Source organism: Haliotis cracherodii, unplaced genomic scaffold, assembly GCF_022045235.1.
Source record: "Haliotis cracherodii isolate W230 unplaced genomic scaffold, xgHalCrac1.p SCAF_10, whole genome shotgun sequence".
Lineage (NCBI taxonomy): Eukaryota > Metazoa > Mollusca > Gastropoda > Lepetellida > Haliotidae > Haliotis > Haliotis cracherodii.
Window position 1 is genome coordinate 36479958 of NW_027266265.1, and position 17109 is coordinate 36497066.

The following is a 17109-nucleotide window of genomic DNA, read 5'->3' on the forward strand; positions in this document are numbered from 1 at the left end:
TGATCTCGTATGTGTCAGAGTGGCACAGTGTTATCTTATCACCGAATAAAAAACTCTTGTTGATGCTTCGTGGGTACACAATCAACAACTACGGTAGCTCACTTTGGTCATAACGAAGGAGAAGGAGAACGGGTTGATTTGTAGTCTGAGGTGCTGCAATTCGCTGAGCAGAGTTGCGTCCCTTGGGTGTACCAGAAACCTGTGATCACGGGTTCGAATCTTAGATTCTATTTCATGATGATTTCTAGGTTTGACCAAGGTAGTTTGGGCTTCCTCATTCATCAAGATGAAATTCTCATTCTTTTGTTTGTTTCTTTGTATTCAGCAATATTCCAGCTATATGACGGCGGTCTGTAAATAACCGTCTGGACCAGACAGACCACTGATTGACATCATGAGCATCGATCCACGCTGACATGCATCAACCAAGTCAGCGAGCCTGACCACCCGATCCCGTGTGTCGCCTCTTACGACAAGCATATCCGCCTTTTACGTGTCTGCTTGTACTAGTCCGGATTTTTACCGGTCTTATGGCACTAGCCCACTAAGATACCATGCCACAGTTTAACATGGGCATTCCACTCAAACACAGTATGCTGACCCAAGCCGACCAGTCCTTGTTTTATCCCCTTAATGTCGAGACAGGGTAACAACAAGTACCATCTTTAACGTCTTTTGATATGACGCTGCCATGGGATCGAACCACCGACTTTCCGCTATCGGGACAGGCGCGCTATCTACTACACCACGGATCAGGTTACAATCACATCCTGAAATTATCACTTATTGATGCAGATTCCTATCAAAACATGTTTGAAATTCAGCTAACCATAGAGCAACTCGCTTTCGGGTCGAAATACCCATTCACTCAAGCATTGCTAGCCATCGAGTGTAGGATATCTCCATTCTCCATACACCCTGGACCTAGTCGCCATTATAGTTCCGTGTCTTAGGAGTCATCAACAGATCCGTTCTTTCGTGTCATAGCGCCCCTCCTCGACACCCCCACCCCCACCCCCACCACCCCCCTACACACATTTAATAATAATTAAATCATCTACCAACCAGTCAGTGTCATTTTCCAATAGAATGCCCAAATAATGTGCTTCATCATGAATTGAGTATACCTAAGTGAAAACTGACAACTCTGCAAACAAATCACAAGGAAATTTTAATAACAAACAATTATAATAATAACCGTCACCGTCATCATGTACTGACGTTTTCTTTAAGAAAAATCTGAAACAGCGAAATACATTTGTCACAAAATACATTGTCAGATACATTCTGTGAGAACATCGGCTTTATATAATCATTCATCATTCACTTATTGTTACAAATATACATACAGTAAACTACGTTTATAACGAACACGCTTATAACGAACTGACGGATATAACGAACTTATGTTTTTGTCCTAAATATTTGCTGCAGTTAAGCTGTATATATGCTTATAACGAACTACGGTTATAACGAACTGAAATAAGTGATCCCTTTGAGTTCGTTTTAACCGTAGTTTGCTGTATGCATAGCCAAAGAGACATTACCACGTTTGAAATCGTTATTCCTATATATGTAAAAGGAACCGACCAGTTGATAATCTGAAAATGAATCGCCTCCCAATTGCCTTCTTGAAAAAAATAATTGTGGTTCTGACAGTTGAAAAAAGAGAAATTGATAGTCACATAAAATACATCGTTGCAAATGTTGTTTTTTGTGAAAAAATATTTAGGCTCATAGTATTAATTAAAAAAAATAGCTGGATTTGCATATGTAGCTTAAAACAGCTAGTCCAGCTATATGACGGCGGTCTGTAAATAATTCGGACCATACAATCAAGTGATCGATGTCACGAGCAACGATCTACGCAATTGGGATCGATGACATGTATCAACCAAGCCAGCAGCCTGACCTACCGATCCCGTTAGTCTCCTTTGACGACAAGCATAGTCGCCTTTTACGGCAAGCAGGGGTTGCTGAAGACCCATTCTACCCCGAATCTTCGCGGGTCCTCTATACAAATTCCCCCACCCAGCATCCCAATAACAAATGGCCGGTTTCTTAGTCGGATTAACGATTCAGAAGGAGTATTTTCCTTTTGGCTATGTCGAGTTCCCAAAAGGAATCGTTCGGAATGTGAGGCTTCCTGTTTAACAAGATGTCACTGTGTATGCAACTTCGTAGTGATCAGGGGGGAATGTTGAACAGTCATGATCTATGTGTAAGTGAGGCCAAAATACATCACAACTCTGATAACATTTGTACTCTTAAGGCAAGGCAATAGTAATCAATTTCAATATTATCCTTCCAACGGTACTGTCAAGCCGGAAAGTCAGTATAAATTCATCTTGACAACAATCGATGCCGTAGTTAGGCCGACAATACACATCTGTGTTAGTGGGGAAGTAGCAGGCGGAGATGCCGATGTCGGTCTCGGCGGGGACAGGGTAGACGAAGGAGTCGATGTCGAGGCAGAAGTTGCTGCCGAGGAAGAAGCTGCTGTCGAAGAAGAAACAGATACCGATGTCGGTTTTGGCGATGACAGAGTTGACGAAGAAGTAGATATCGAGGCAGAAGCTGCTGTCGAGGAAGAAGTTGCTGTCGAGGACGAAGAAGATGTCGAGGAAGAAGTAGGTGTCGAGGAAGTAGAAGATGTCGAGAACGGTGTTGATTGACAAACAGCTGTTTCATCGGAATTATCAGAACACTCGTTGTAGGTATTGCAGACCAAATCCTTTGGGATGCACAGCTTGTTGTCACACTGGAAGTCAAGCTGCGAACACGACCCTGGAAGACATAAGCAACACTTCTCTGTCATACAAGAATGAGAGCCTTAAAATATAAAGCACCTCATGGGGGATGAAACAGGGGCCAAAGGTTTACAAGCGAGTGTATGTCATTGCACGCCGCAACCAGCTATACCAAGGGGATCCGTAAATAATCGAGTTTGGACCAGACAAACCAGTGATTGATGACGCCGTCGGGATACGTCGCGATCAACAAATCACCGAGCCGGACTTCCCAGAGTCACCTCTTGCGAAACTCAACACAGTGGTCGGGACCTGGACCCGCACGTGCCCAAAACAAACGTTACGACGACCGCAAGTCCAATGCTTTAACCCAGAGGTGAAGGTGAGGTGAAATTGGGTTGAACGTCGCGTCCAAGATTATTGCACTTATATAGCGACGTGCATGCATGTGTGTGTGTGTGTGTGTGTGTGTGTGTGTAGTGCTAGCTCACTGAGATACCATGCCGCAGTTTAACATGAATACCCTACTCAGACACAGTATACTGACTCCGAACCGACCAGTCCTTGTTTTAGCCCCTTAATGCCGAGCGCCAGACAGGGTAACAACAAGTTCCATCTTTTAACGTCTTTTGGTATGACGCGGTCGGGGATCGAACCCCGGTCGGGGATCGAACCCCGAACCTTCCGCTCCCCGGGCGGACGCTCTACCACTAGACCACGGAGGCGGTACTTTAACCCAGACGTACGATGGTCGTAATGCTAAGATCGTTGTGTGCTCAGTGGGCTCAGTCTCAGCGAGGTGATTTGTTGAATGAATGTAATGTGAATGAAATACGCCTACCATGGATGAAGTTATTATATTTTTTAGAATAACAATACTCACTATTTTAATTAAAGTGCTAAAGAGACACATTCTAACCTGGGCCACCACGGTTAGCAGATCGTAACATAAGTGATGAAAATAGGACTTTAATACACACCTTCAATCCCCATGTTGAACGCAGTCATGGTGATTGACAATGATTTCCCCTCAGTGTTTGGAGAGTTACTTTTGTAATCAAATTGAGCAAAGTTGCCCGGCGCTTTGAAGACTTGGGCGTTATCCTCCTTGCATAGAGGACCTGTATCATAAAGCAACAGGTCATTATTATTCATCAAATGTTTTATAAAGTACAAATTTCGTTTTTTAAGTGTTGATGTGAACAATTTGAAGAGCAACATAATGAGTTTTCAGGATACCAGTATATGTAACGGTATTGTAATGAATTCAGAGGTAAAGCTGAACCCACGAGTACGGAAACTGTGTTAACAAATCTAGGATCATATTGAGGGCGAATTTAGGACTCAAATAATGATCGCAGGATCCTTGCACAAATAAGGGACGTCACTCTGCTCAGAACGTTCATGTAGCGTGGTTGACTGAGCCAAACACTCTGACCATGTATAATCACAAGTACAGAATTCAGAAATAGATTCTGACCAATTGACCTGCCTTTGCATGTGTTTGTGACAGTTGCCACCGGTAGGACAGGTTACGCTCACCTTTTCGCGAACACCTGGTGTCGTCACTATTTCAGAAACACATGCTCATGATAAAGTTGGAATCGTACAATCAACTCTTTTTATGAATATGGGAAGGTGTTTGCCGTTTTCATTTGAAGTTAGAACTCTCCTTACCTGCAATACTGTTTCCATTTCCATCTAGGATGTCCAGGCTGGTGTTGTTGCAGCTGTCCACGAGGTCTAACACGGTGATGTCGATGAGGAGCCTTTCGTTTTCCACGTTGCTCTGAATGACGAGGTTACATTCCTCCACTGAACGCAGGTCTGAGGCGAGCAATATCACGCTCTCGGAAAAACTCATGGTACTATCACAGTTCTCTTCCAACACCCCTGAAAACACGTGAAGTAAATATATGTTGCTGGTTGACAAATACGCTTTATGTTTCATGACATACTTAAGAGTGCAATATACTAAACTTAGAGTCACGATCTGATAAATATGCAAATGAGTTCCCCTAGCACGAAATAAGTTCCATACATCGATTGGTCCGTTAATTATAACATAACGTCCCTTGTAGGTTTAGATAGAGGATTGACAATATTGGAGGCCAATTGATTAAGTAGTTTCTATTCCATATACATGTATATGATGAGAAATGTATTTATCAGTGTCTAAAAAATACATATATCAAGGTCTTCGCGCAGTGTGATATACACGTAAGATGATGTAGGTTGTTAGATATATCCCAGACGGTGTTTTGGTCTATATGAAACAGAAACTATAGACAACTATGATTGTCAGCACAACACAGCACCACACTTACATTGCTCTGGTGTTTTTGTACACACGGATCCGATAGAAACAATTGCAATGAAGAGGAGGAAAATTTCACAACACGACGCCATCTTGGAAACAGGAGATAACATCTGGGACAGAGTGTTACAGATTCAGGGTCGGCGATACATCTCTCATATCAAGTGACTGTGTTCATATATCAGGTTGTTACCAATATGTACTTACTACCAGCAATGAATAAGGGATCTATCTGCTGATTTGAAAGCGGCTATCGTTGAGGTGTACATATACAATACCGTGGCGTTGCATCTAATCGCAATGTCCAAATACAATGAAATTTCACATCGTGTATGAAAAACATATAATGCACGTGCACACTGAAGCTAAACTGTTTGCGCAGGTAGGGAACTAATACAACTGAGCTAAGCACACGCTTAAAAATGCCTCCGAGACAGTTTCTCAATGACCAGACAAAATGGCGGAGTGTGGGTACGATAGATGGGGGACTAGTGGTGTAACGATACATCGAACTATCGATTGATTGCGATTGCGTGTCTCACGATAGTACACTATCGATTGCAACTTGAAACAATCGATACTATTGACGATTGTCTAACTATCGATAGTTTCGATAGTTAATTTGTTTTGTACATTTACTTTCTTAAAAAACATAGAAACAACTCCTATGATCATCTAACCTCTGTCGTGCTTTCGTTTGGATTGCACTACTTTGTCTGCTTGATTTAGAGTTACGTCCCTTAGCTACTCGTCGCTAGGCAACATTGACAAGTTGGCGGACGCCACATATCAGTTAAAATTGTCGCCAATAAGGCAGGCAAATCGTGGTTATGGGACCATTTTGGCTTTGTCAAAACGGAAAACGAGACAGACAAGCAAAAAGTAAGTTGTAGAATCTGTCGGATAATTCTAAAGTATTCAGGAAATCTAATCTGACCGACCACTTGACAAGACGGCACCCAGATATTCGTCCACGTGAAAAAGGGGGATCAAATACTAGTCATTCTATCACATTCATACACATTGGTGCTAAAACACTGCAGTAACCTAAGACTTTACCAGTTACATGAAGTGAATTTTTTTATTAAAATGTTTTTGAGAGGTCAATTTGAACTTGTTTTCTTTTCATTTCTTGTTTTCTTTACACATAGTATCAGAAAGTTATAATTAGTTTGATGGTGTCAGTCAAAATGCTGAAATATATGCTGCTAAAGCCTGCTATAATTGCAAGTGAAAACTATCGCAATAGTATCGCAATAGTAGGGCCACTATCGCAATAGTATCGCAATAGTTGTTTTAACTATCGCAGTAGTATCGCAATAGTAAAAAATGCCTCAATAGTCACCCCTATGGGGGACGTCAATATTTCAACTTGCCCAAACGTTTGGTTAATCAGAAAGTGAAATTCCTCGACTGTGTGGTAGGTACCCTCAAACGGGCGAGGTTGCAATGAGATCTGGGCGTGGCAGGCCTTAAAACATTATTGCAATACGCCATTGATTTCAATCTGCTCCTGTTATCAATATGTGTCATGGTGTGGGGCGGCGTCACACATGGCAGGCGAACTGATTTGCTTATTGTGAATGGACATTATACTGGCCAGCGATATGTTGACGAAAGTTTTCCTCCCTCGTTGTTCCATTCGCTGGAGTTATCAGCCGAAATTGTGAACAGCGAAAAAGCACATCGTGCCCAGCTCGTCGCCGATTATCGTCGACGCGTTGGGCATACGGACTTCCGTCTGGCGAGGATTGGCAAAATCTAAACAAGGTAATTTGGTCAAGAAGTAACTTAAGCTTTAGTTATATTGATGATCTGATATCGTTCAATAACAATCAAATAGCTAATTTCCCTCCACTGATTTACCCACCTAAACTAGAAATAAAGTGACCAATCGGACCTCCTCATCTGTTTCATATTTAGATCTGGCCGACTCCGTGGTCTAGAGGTGGAGCGTCCGCCCGGAGAGCGGAAGGTCCGGGGTTCGATCCCCGACCGCGTCACACCAAAAGACGTTAAAAGACGGTACTTGTTGTTACCCTGTCTGGCGCTCGGCATTAATGGGCTAAAACAAGGACTGGTCGGCTCGGAGTCAGTATACTGTGTCTGAGTGGGGTATTCATGTTAAACTGCGGCATGGTATCTCAGTGAGCTAGCACTATAAATGGGCATCAGTCCGGACTAGTACAAGCAAACACACACACACGTACATGCACGTCGCTATATAAGTGTAATAATCTTGGACGCGACGTTAAACCAAATTTCACCTCACCACACCTATGCATAATGATTCAGAGTGACAAATCACTCTCCACAAGACTGTATGATGAGAGGGATGACTCCTATCCTATAGTCAACCTTCCCTTCACGTCGTGCAATATTCCAGCAGCTCCAGCCTTTGGTGTTTACATTTCACAACTTTTGAAATACAATCGAGCGGGCTCTTTCTACCAAGGAGCACGGGCATCAGAAGTTGTTTGATCAGGGTTAAAACACTCAAGGCCTCAGTAAAGCTTTCAAAAAGCGTTATGGTAGACATGTGGAGGACTTTTCCAAATTTGACGCATCAGTGACAAAAATGATGTCCGATGCAATTCCCTATTTTGACTTGTACCATACATGTCTGTTCCCGTGTTGTTTCATGTGAACAACTGACTAGCCTTTGCATGTGTTTGTGGCAGGTGCCACCGGCTGTTCAGGATACGCTCACCTTTTCGCGAACACCTGGTATCATTACTATTTTTTAGTGTTTCTTGAACACGTGCTCATGATATACTCAGAATCGTGCTGAGATTTCTACTGGATATGGAATGGGTTTTGTGGCTTTATTTATTTGATCTTATCTAGTTTGTATTATCATCATCGCCTTGATAATCCATATACTTGGCGGAAACCTTTTTGTGTAAGGTCACATTAGTTATGAGTAGTAAGCAGTACGTCGGATGACGTCACTCATGGCCGTCATGTTATGTAATAATGCGCCACTGCAATCATGAGAATAGAGAGAATGCATCGATTCGATGCTAAAGTGATCCGCTATTACTGCACTCACACTACAGGCTACAATTTCTCTTACAACTTGTTTTTCCACTGTTCGCTGTAAGATAAATGGTATCTGACAGACACTCGTGTATTAATCTTTACATAACGGGTGGGCACGGGGGGCCCAGTCGTCTAAGGAGCCGCGATTCGCTGTGCAAAGTTGCGTCACTTGGGCACGCCAGAAACCTTTGTTTGTGGGTTCGAATCCCGGTTCGCCCCGATTATATTTCTAGGTTTGTCAGCACCATACCCATGCCCGTGGGTTTCACCGAAGTGGTAAACGTCTGAGACCTGCATCACTTCGGGCTTTCCTCCTACATATAAGCTGACACGCCGCGATATAACTGGAATACTGTTAAATGCGGCGTTAAACCCAACTCACTCACTCACTCTAAATGACGCACCCCATGATAGTGTTACTTCTGCCACGTACTTATCTTAAATATAATTAAGGAAGTAATGGCGTAACAAGGTCATAGGCGGACCATATGGGATAGAACATAAGACTATTGTATGTGGAGCCTTGAGTGAGTGAGTGAGTGAGTGAGTGAGTGAGTGAGTTGAGTTTAACATGTATAGGATATACCATATTTAATTATGAATAATGTGTAAGTTTTGTTATTTCATCAGATCAGACGGATTCTAACCAGGGAACTATGTACCTTCAAGCCGACGAGGCATGACATATGTCTCTTCGTCTTATTGCTGTAATACAAAGTTTGTTTGTTTGTTTTTTTCTTTGTTGTTTCCCGCCGCACTCAGCAATATTCCAGCTATATGACGGCGGTCTGTAAATAATCGAGTTTGGACCAGACAATCCAGTGATTGACATCATGAGCATCGGTCTACGCAACTGGGATACGATGACAAGCACCAACCAAGTCAGCGAGCCTGACTACCTGGTCACGTTAGTCGCCTCTTACGACAAGCATAGTCGCCTTTTACGACAAGGAAGATACATATGTCGACGGAAGATACTCCAAGCCTTATGTATTTCAAAAACTAGTGATAGCGATAAGGGCTTCATTCAGATTGTCCCGGAATAAAACGAGTGGTCCCTAATGGTATTTATAAATGTATCACGTTAACTACAGTGACCATCTACATATAAAAATGTATAATACAAACATGCATCAACCAAGTCAGCGAGTCTGACCACCCGATCCCGTTAGTCGCCTCTTACGACAAGCATAGTTGTCTTTTACGGCAAGCATGGGTTGCTGCAGACCTTCCCCGGATCTTCACGGGTCCTCTAATACAAAGTAGACCAGTTAATTATTTTAATTAGAATATAGCATCGAAAGGCATACTGTCATATATTAGCGGCCACAGATGCATGCTGGTAATCATCAATCTGACAAAATCTTGCATTCATCCTGTTGCAGAATCCTCTGGAACATAAGCTTTATTTAAAACGGTTACTCAATTAACGCTGTCATATCCCCGATGGTGCCTAAGTCTCCTAGTCAGACACAATGCTGCCACTGCGACCGCCAACAAACAAGCGAATGTCACACCAACTATAAGTCCCGCGTTTTCTCCCAGAGGGGTGTAGTCGGGGCCGTTGCAGTCATTCTCATCTGAGTTATCAGAACACTCGTTGTATCCATTGCACAATAAGTCTTTGGGTATGCACAGATTGTTGGCGCACTGGTACTCAATCGAAGCACATTTCCCTGAAACAAAAACAACCAAGACACTTTATGAAATGTGCCAATAGATAAACAGGTTTTTGACTTTGATAATATTACTGGTTTACTTACTGTTTAAATTGTTTACAATTCGGTCCCCGAAATAAGCATCTGTCAATGCACAGTATGGCCTATTCTTGGTGAAGAATAATTGTAGAGGAAGAATGTTTCTTTCTCAGAATATGCACACTATGGCCTATTCTGTCTTGGTGAAGAATAATTGTAGAGGAAGAATGTTTCTTTCTCAGAATATGCACACTATGGCCTATTCTGTTTTGGTGAAGAATAATTGTAGAGGAAGAATGTTTCTTTCTCATAATATGCACACTATGGCCTATTCTGTCTTTGTGATGAATAATTGTAGAGGAAGAATGTTTCTTTCTCATAATATGCACAGTATGGCCTATTCAGTCTTGGTCAAGAATAATTGTAGAGGAAGAATGCTTAATTCTCATAATATGCACAGTACGGCCTATTCAGTCTTGGTGAAGAATTATTGTAGAGGAAGAATGTTTCTTTCTCATAAATGCACAGTATGGCCTATTCAGTCTTGGTGAAGAATAATTGTAGAGGAAGAATGTCTCTTTCTCATAAAATGCACAGTATGGCCTATTCAGTCTTGGTGAAGAATAATTGTAGAGGAAGAATGCTTCTTTCTCAGAATATGCACACTATGGCCTATTCAGTCTTGGTGAAGAATAATTGTAGAGGAAGAATGTTTCTTTCTCAGAACATGCACACTATGGCCTATTCTGTCTTGGTGAAGAATAATTGTAGAGGAAGAATGTTTCTCATAATATGCACAGTATGGCCTATTCTGTCTTGGTGAAGAATAATTGTAGAGGAAGAATGTTTCTTTCTCAGAACATGCACAGTATGGCCTATTCTGTCTTGATGAAGAATAATTGTAGAGGAAGAATGTTTCATCCTCATAATATGCACAGTATGGCCTATTCTTGAAGAAGAATAATTGTAAAGGAAGAATGTTTCTTTCTCAGAATTAATGACGATAAAGCAACATAATGTGAATTTGTAGTGCCGGATGTTTTGTCTGAAGGGACCGGAAGTGTAAAAATATATACATTTGGAACATTTACTTAATATATTGTTGCTGTGTTATGATGCTGTTTCGTTCTTGTTGACATGTGCCTGGTATTAATTATTATTTGGTGCACAGAAGGGAACGTTATGTGTGGTCTCCATAGTGATATGTGGTCTCTGGCAGTATCTAGTACTTTCATCAAAATAGACATCTTACATGGATAAAAACATCATTAGTAAATGGAATATCTCTTGCGAAACGCAATACAGTGCTGGAGACCTGTGTCCACCTGCTCAAAGCAAACGCTACGACGATCGTAACTCCAATACTTTAACATTGACTTAAGATAGTCGTAACGTTAAGATCGTTGTGTGCGAGTGGGTCCCGCCTTAGCCTGGTGATTTGTTGAATGAAAGAATGAAATGCGCTAAAGGTGGATGAGTGAGTGAGTTGGGTTTAAGGCCGCTTTTAACACTATTCCAGTTATATCGTAGCGTGTCAGCTTAATGTAGGATGAAAGCCCGAAGTGATGCAGGTCTCAGACGTTTGCAACTTCGGTCTATCGTGGATGAAGGATTTATACTTTTTACAATACAAATAAACAATATTTTAATTAAAGTGCAACAGAGACACATTCTTACCTGAGTCACATCGGTTAGCAGATCGTAACACAAGTAATGAAAATATGACAACTTTGATACAAACCTTCAATCCCCATGTTGAACGCAGTGATGAGGATCGACAATGATTTCCCCTTAGTTTTCGGAGAGTCACTTTTGTAATCAAATTGAGCATAGTTGCCCGGTGCTTTGAAGACTTGGGCGTTATCCTCCTTACATAGAGGACCTGTATCATGAAGCAACATGTCATTATTATTCATCAAATGTTTTACAAAGAACAAATTTCGTTTGAGTTATTAATGTGAACAATTTGAAGAGCACCAGACTAGCAAGGGGCGCGACTGAGGGACGTTTCTGCACCAAACACTCTGACCATGTATAATCACAATCATCACTCATTTTTGACAAGTACAGAAATTAGAAATTCTGGCCAATTGACCTGCCTTTGCATGTGTTTCTGACGGGTGGCACCGGTGGGACATGATACGTCGACCTTTTCGCGAACACCTGGTGCCGTCACTATTTGATAGTGATTCAAAAACACATGATCGTGTTAAAGTCAGAATCGTACAATCGATTGCATTTGGCAGAATCTGAATAATATGTAAAGAGGTTTGTCGATTTCATTTGAAATTAAAACTCTCCATACCTGCAATGCTGTTTCCATTTTCATCTAGGATGTCCAGACTGGTGTTGCTGCAGCTGTCCACGAGGTCTAACACGGTGATGTCGATGAGGAGCCTTTCGTTTTCCAAGCTGCTCTGAATGACGAGGTTACATTGCTCCACTGAACGCAGGTTTGAGGCAAACAGTATCACGCTCTCGGAAAAGGGCATGGTACTGTCACAGTTCTCTTCCAGCACAACTGAAAACACGTGAAGAGAATATCTATTGGTGTTCGTCAAATACGCTCTATATTTCATCGTATGGTTCATCACATACTGCAGAGTGTTTGTGCAATATACTTATCCGATAAACTTAGAGTCACGATCTGATACATATGCAAATGAGTTCCCCAAGCACGAAATAAGTTTCATTCATCGATTGGTCCCTAAATTATTGCATAAGGTTCCTTGTAGGTTTCGATAGAGGTTTGACAATAATGGAGACCAATTGATTAAGTAGTTTCTATTCCATACATATGTATATGATGAGAAAGGTATTTATCAGTGTCTAAAAAAAACATGTATCAAGGTCTTCGCGCAGTGTGATATACATTATGACGTAAGATGAAGTAGGTGGGTGGAAATATCTAAGACGGTGTTTTGGTGTATATGAAACAGAAACTATAGACAACTAGACGGGAGTAGACAGCACCATACTTACATTGGTCTGGTGTTGATTGAGGCCACACGGATCCGGTAGAAATAAGTGCAATGAACAAGAGGAGGGTCCTACAACATGACGCCATCTTGGACAGAGATAACATCTTCGACAATGTGTATCAGATACATGGGTCGGCGATACAGCCAAATGACTGTGTTGATATAGTAGGTTGTTATCGGTATGGTTAAATTTTCTTAATTATACACATGTGATGCATGTCTTTTCACGAAGATATGTTATCCTTACAGTAGTGAGTGAGTGAGTGAGTGAGTGAGTGAGTTGGGTTTAACGCCGCTTTTAACAGTATTCCAGTTATATCGCGGCGTGTCAGCTTAATGTGGGATGAAAGCCCGAAATGATGCAAGACTCAGACGTTTACCACTTCGGTGAAACCCACGAGCACGGGTATGGTGCTGACAAACCTAGAAACATATTTGGGGAAAACCGGGATTCGAACCCACAATCATAGGTTTCTGGCGTGCCCAAGGGACGCAACTCTGCATAGCCATTCGCGGCGCCCGTAGACGACTGGGCCACCCGTGCCCCCTCCTCACAGTTGTGATTCATAAGTACCTTTATACCCATGACGCATTATTTTCACACACGCACGCACGCACGCACAAACTGCCGACCAAAAGAAACTTTGCCACTTTAAAAATGAAATTGCAAAAATTAAAAAAAAAAAAGTTCGACCAGGATCAATTCAAAACACATCGTCAAAACACAACAATGCCCTATGCAGAAAGTGACACACGTTCACGGGATGTTTTTTTGCCGAAAATGCGAAGAGGTGAAAGACGTGCCGCTTGGGCAGCCAAAACTACACGTGCAATAAGGGTATGTAAATGATACAGACGGTATGGCAAGTCAGACACACACACTGATAAGAAAGCATCACAAAAATGCCACGACTGACACCCGAACACCGCGAGCGGGCCCTGGGTAGGATACAGATTGTAGCCACCCATGCCCATATTGCTAGAACCTTTGGTTGCTCCCGTGTTGCTGTAACTTACCTGATGCAACGTTACAGACAGACCGGACAGACATCAGACATGCCAAGAACAGGCAGACCCAGTACGCCCAATAAAGACCGGTACTTGCGTACTTTGCATCTCTGGAATCGATTCCTGACAGTGATGACATCAGCGACGGATGCCTCCAGGCATATGCTTACTCGACAGGCAGTGGCCAGGGCTACAGGAGTTAGGGCTTACAGACCTACCAGAGGACTATTATTGCCAGTGCAACATCTTCTTCACAGATAAAAGCCACTTCTGTCAGTTAAGAGCTGATGGAAGATAGCGAGTTTACCGCCGAAGGGAAGAACGAACGGCGGCATGTTGTGTTCAGGTGGTCGTGCCGTATGGTGTTATGGTGTGGGGATAGATTTGTAGGCAGGAGCGAACACCACTGGTCATCGTTAACGGACATTTGACAGCTCAGTGTTGCATGGATGACGTTCTTCGTCCGATTGTCCGACCATTTCTATAGCAGCTGCCACGTAGTGTCCTTTATCAGCATGACAACGCCAGACTCCCTACAGCCCGTTTGTGGCTGGATATCAGTGTACTAGTGAGAATGATCTTCCATATAACTATGTGCACATAGGCATACCTGCGAGCATTGAGAGGTGAGGTTGTGAGGTGAAATGGGGTTTAACGTCGCGTCCAAGATTATAGCTTTTATATAGCGACGTGCATGTACGTGTGTGTGTTTGTGTGGCTGCTTGTACTAGTCCGGACTGATGCCGATTTATAGTGCTAGCTCACTGAGATACCATGCCGCCGTTTAACATGAATACCCTACTCAGACACAGTATACTGACTCTGAGCCGACCAGTCCTTGTTTTAGCCCCTTAATGCCGAGCGCCAGACAGGGTAACAACAAGTACCATCTTTTAACGTCTTTTGGTATGACGCGGCTGGGGATCGAACCCCGGACCTTCAGCTCTCCGGGCGGACGCTCTACCACTGAGAGAGTCATGGAAAGTGTTTGAAGCGAACAGATGCTTTGACTTCATTAAAGATGAACATATACAAAGTAATGGAGTATTGTCATATCATGAAAATGATTTAATCTGTGTCTCGAATAGGACTCGTCAAAACGTGACTTTCCCAAGCAGGATACTTTTCTGTGACTCTCCTATCACATCTTCCATCTAGCCAAATAATTGGACACCAAACATACCTATAATAATACATAAACGTTGTTCCTAATTTTGGGATATCTAAATTATCACCACGGAAACTGATGCAGAAACTGAACATTATAAAATGATATGTTATAATGTAAATTAATTTCCAACTATAATAAATATAAAATGAAAAAATATTTTTACAGCCTGTTTGTTTGGTTACATTTGTTTAAAGATGTGCTAATAAATAATTATTTTTTTAATAAATAAAAAAAATAGCAGTACTATCTATAACAGGAAACATTTAGGGTGTGTGGGAAATACCCCCAATCGTTCAGTGTTGGTTCATCTCTAACACAATGTAAGCGCATTTCTTCTTCACTATAATTATGATCTTCTGTTTACGTATAAATAGTCATTAATGACATTACATAATCATATAAATATTACAACGCCTTGTTTGAACAAGAGTATGGCGCTCTCTGAAATATTCATAGAAAGAGCATGCCCGATAGTACTTCAAAACGTTGTGAAATGTAGACACCAAAGGCTGGAGCTACGGGAACACTGGTCAACATAAAAGAGTTGACTTTGACCAGTTGAAGTTTGTTGTCACTCTGAATCAATATATGAAACAAATAAAGTGGTTTCGCTGGTCTCGTTTATTTATTATGCATGTAGGTAAATCAGTCGAAGGGAATTGGCTATTTTACTATTACTGAACGACATCAGATCATCTATATACCTTCAATTAATCTTCTTGTCAAAATTCACTTGATTTAATTTGTCAATCCGAGCAGACATTCAAATTTATATGCATAAAGAAACAGCCCAACTTAGAGATGAGACCCGTGAAGGTGCCGGGGTAGAATAGGTCTTCAGCAACCCATACTTGCCGCAAAAGGCATATATGCTTGTCGTAAAAGGCGACTCACGGGATCGGGTGGTCAGGCTCGCTGACTTGGTTGATACATGTCATCGATCCCGATTGCGTGGATCGATGCTCATGATATCAATCACTGGATTGTATGGTCCAGACTCGATTATTTTACAGACCGCTGTCATATAGCTGGAATATAGCTGAGTGCGGCGTTAAACAACAAACAAACAAACAAAACTAAGAGATGGCCACAGTTTGTGTCCACCTCTTGCTTCATTGTCCTAAAGACCTGCGTCTTTCTGGCACGAAGCAACAATACATTTGATATGACATACTACAAGTCTAAATGTAATGTCAACAGCAACATTTCTACATGATACCACTGATCGGAAATGACAAACTAGGGTTGATCATAATGGCAATGCGTCGTGATAAAATAACGTGCGTTCATTCCAAGGATCAAACTCGATCGGGCGATCTAACCCACTACTGGCAAATCCAAGCTGAGGGGCAATACTCCGCACAGCGAATTGCAGTGAATGAATGAATGAATGAGTATGGTTTTACGCCGCTGTAAGCAATATTCCAGCAATATCACGGCGGGGGACACCAGAAATGGGCTTCACACATTGTACCCATGTCGGGAATCAAACCCGGGTCTTCGGCGTGACGAGCGAACGCTTTAACCACTAGGCTACCCGACCGCCCCGCGAATTGCAGTGACTTGGCCACTACAACAAATGTATCCTCGAACCCCCCCAAAGACAAATGGAAACTAAGCAGACACATACCGATTTCCTTTATTGCAATATTATACATGTGAAGTTGTTGGTTGGTTGGTTTGTTGTTTTACGCCGCACTCAGCAATGTTACAGCTATATGACGGCGGTCTGTAAAATAATCGAGTCTGGACCAGACAATCCAGTGATTGATATCATGAGCATCGATCCACGCAATTGGGATCGATGACATGCATCAACCAAGTCAGCGAGCCTGACCACCCGTTAGTCGCCTTTTACGACAAGCATAGTCGCCTTTTATGGTATGCATGGGTGGCTGAAGACCTATTCTACCCCACATGTGAAGTAAAAAGACGCGAGTACATCCCAAAACAAATAAAACCAGCTACACTGTATGAAAACATTCACCCACACTTCAAAACCAACCCGGAAACTATCATCACATTGCTCACTGTGCAGATAGATTTGAGAACCAGTTTCAATGTACAAGGAAAGACAATACACCACTGTAGGCACCTACCTACCCTTTATCGAGTTACAGTTCCGGTCACCTATCAGGGCCAC

General features: G+C 42.2%; 2 protein-coding genes across 2 annotated transcripts; both read right to left on the minus strand.

The window, feature by feature from the left end:
* Window positions 1-1158: 1158 nt before the first annotated feature.
* On the minus strand, window positions 1159-5180 carry LOC139450022 (uncharacterized). Its single transcript, XM_071231646.1, has 4 exons — window positions 5078-5180; window positions 4428-4643; window positions 3731-3871; window positions 1159-2787 (listed from the first exon to the last, which is right to left on the minus strand). Exons 1-4 carry the CDS (start codon window positions 5178-5180, stop codon window positions 2333-2335), a joined length of 915 nt encoding a protein of 304 aa, XP_071087747.1. The 3' UTR covers window positions 1159-2332.
* A 4131-nt stretch (window positions 5181-9311) lies between these two features.
* On the minus strand, window positions 9312-12321 carry LOC139450027 (uncharacterized). Its single transcript, XM_071231658.1, has 3 exons — window positions 12112-12321; window positions 11548-11688; window positions 9312-9785 (listed from the first exon to the last, which is right to left on the minus strand). The coding sequence occupies exons 1-3, from the start codon at window positions 12296-12298 to the stop codon at window positions 9532-9534; spliced, it is 582 nt and encodes a 193-aa protein (XP_071087759.1). The 5' UTR covers window positions 12299-12321; the 3' UTR covers window positions 9312-9531.
* Window positions 12322-17109: the final 4788 nt, after the last annotated feature.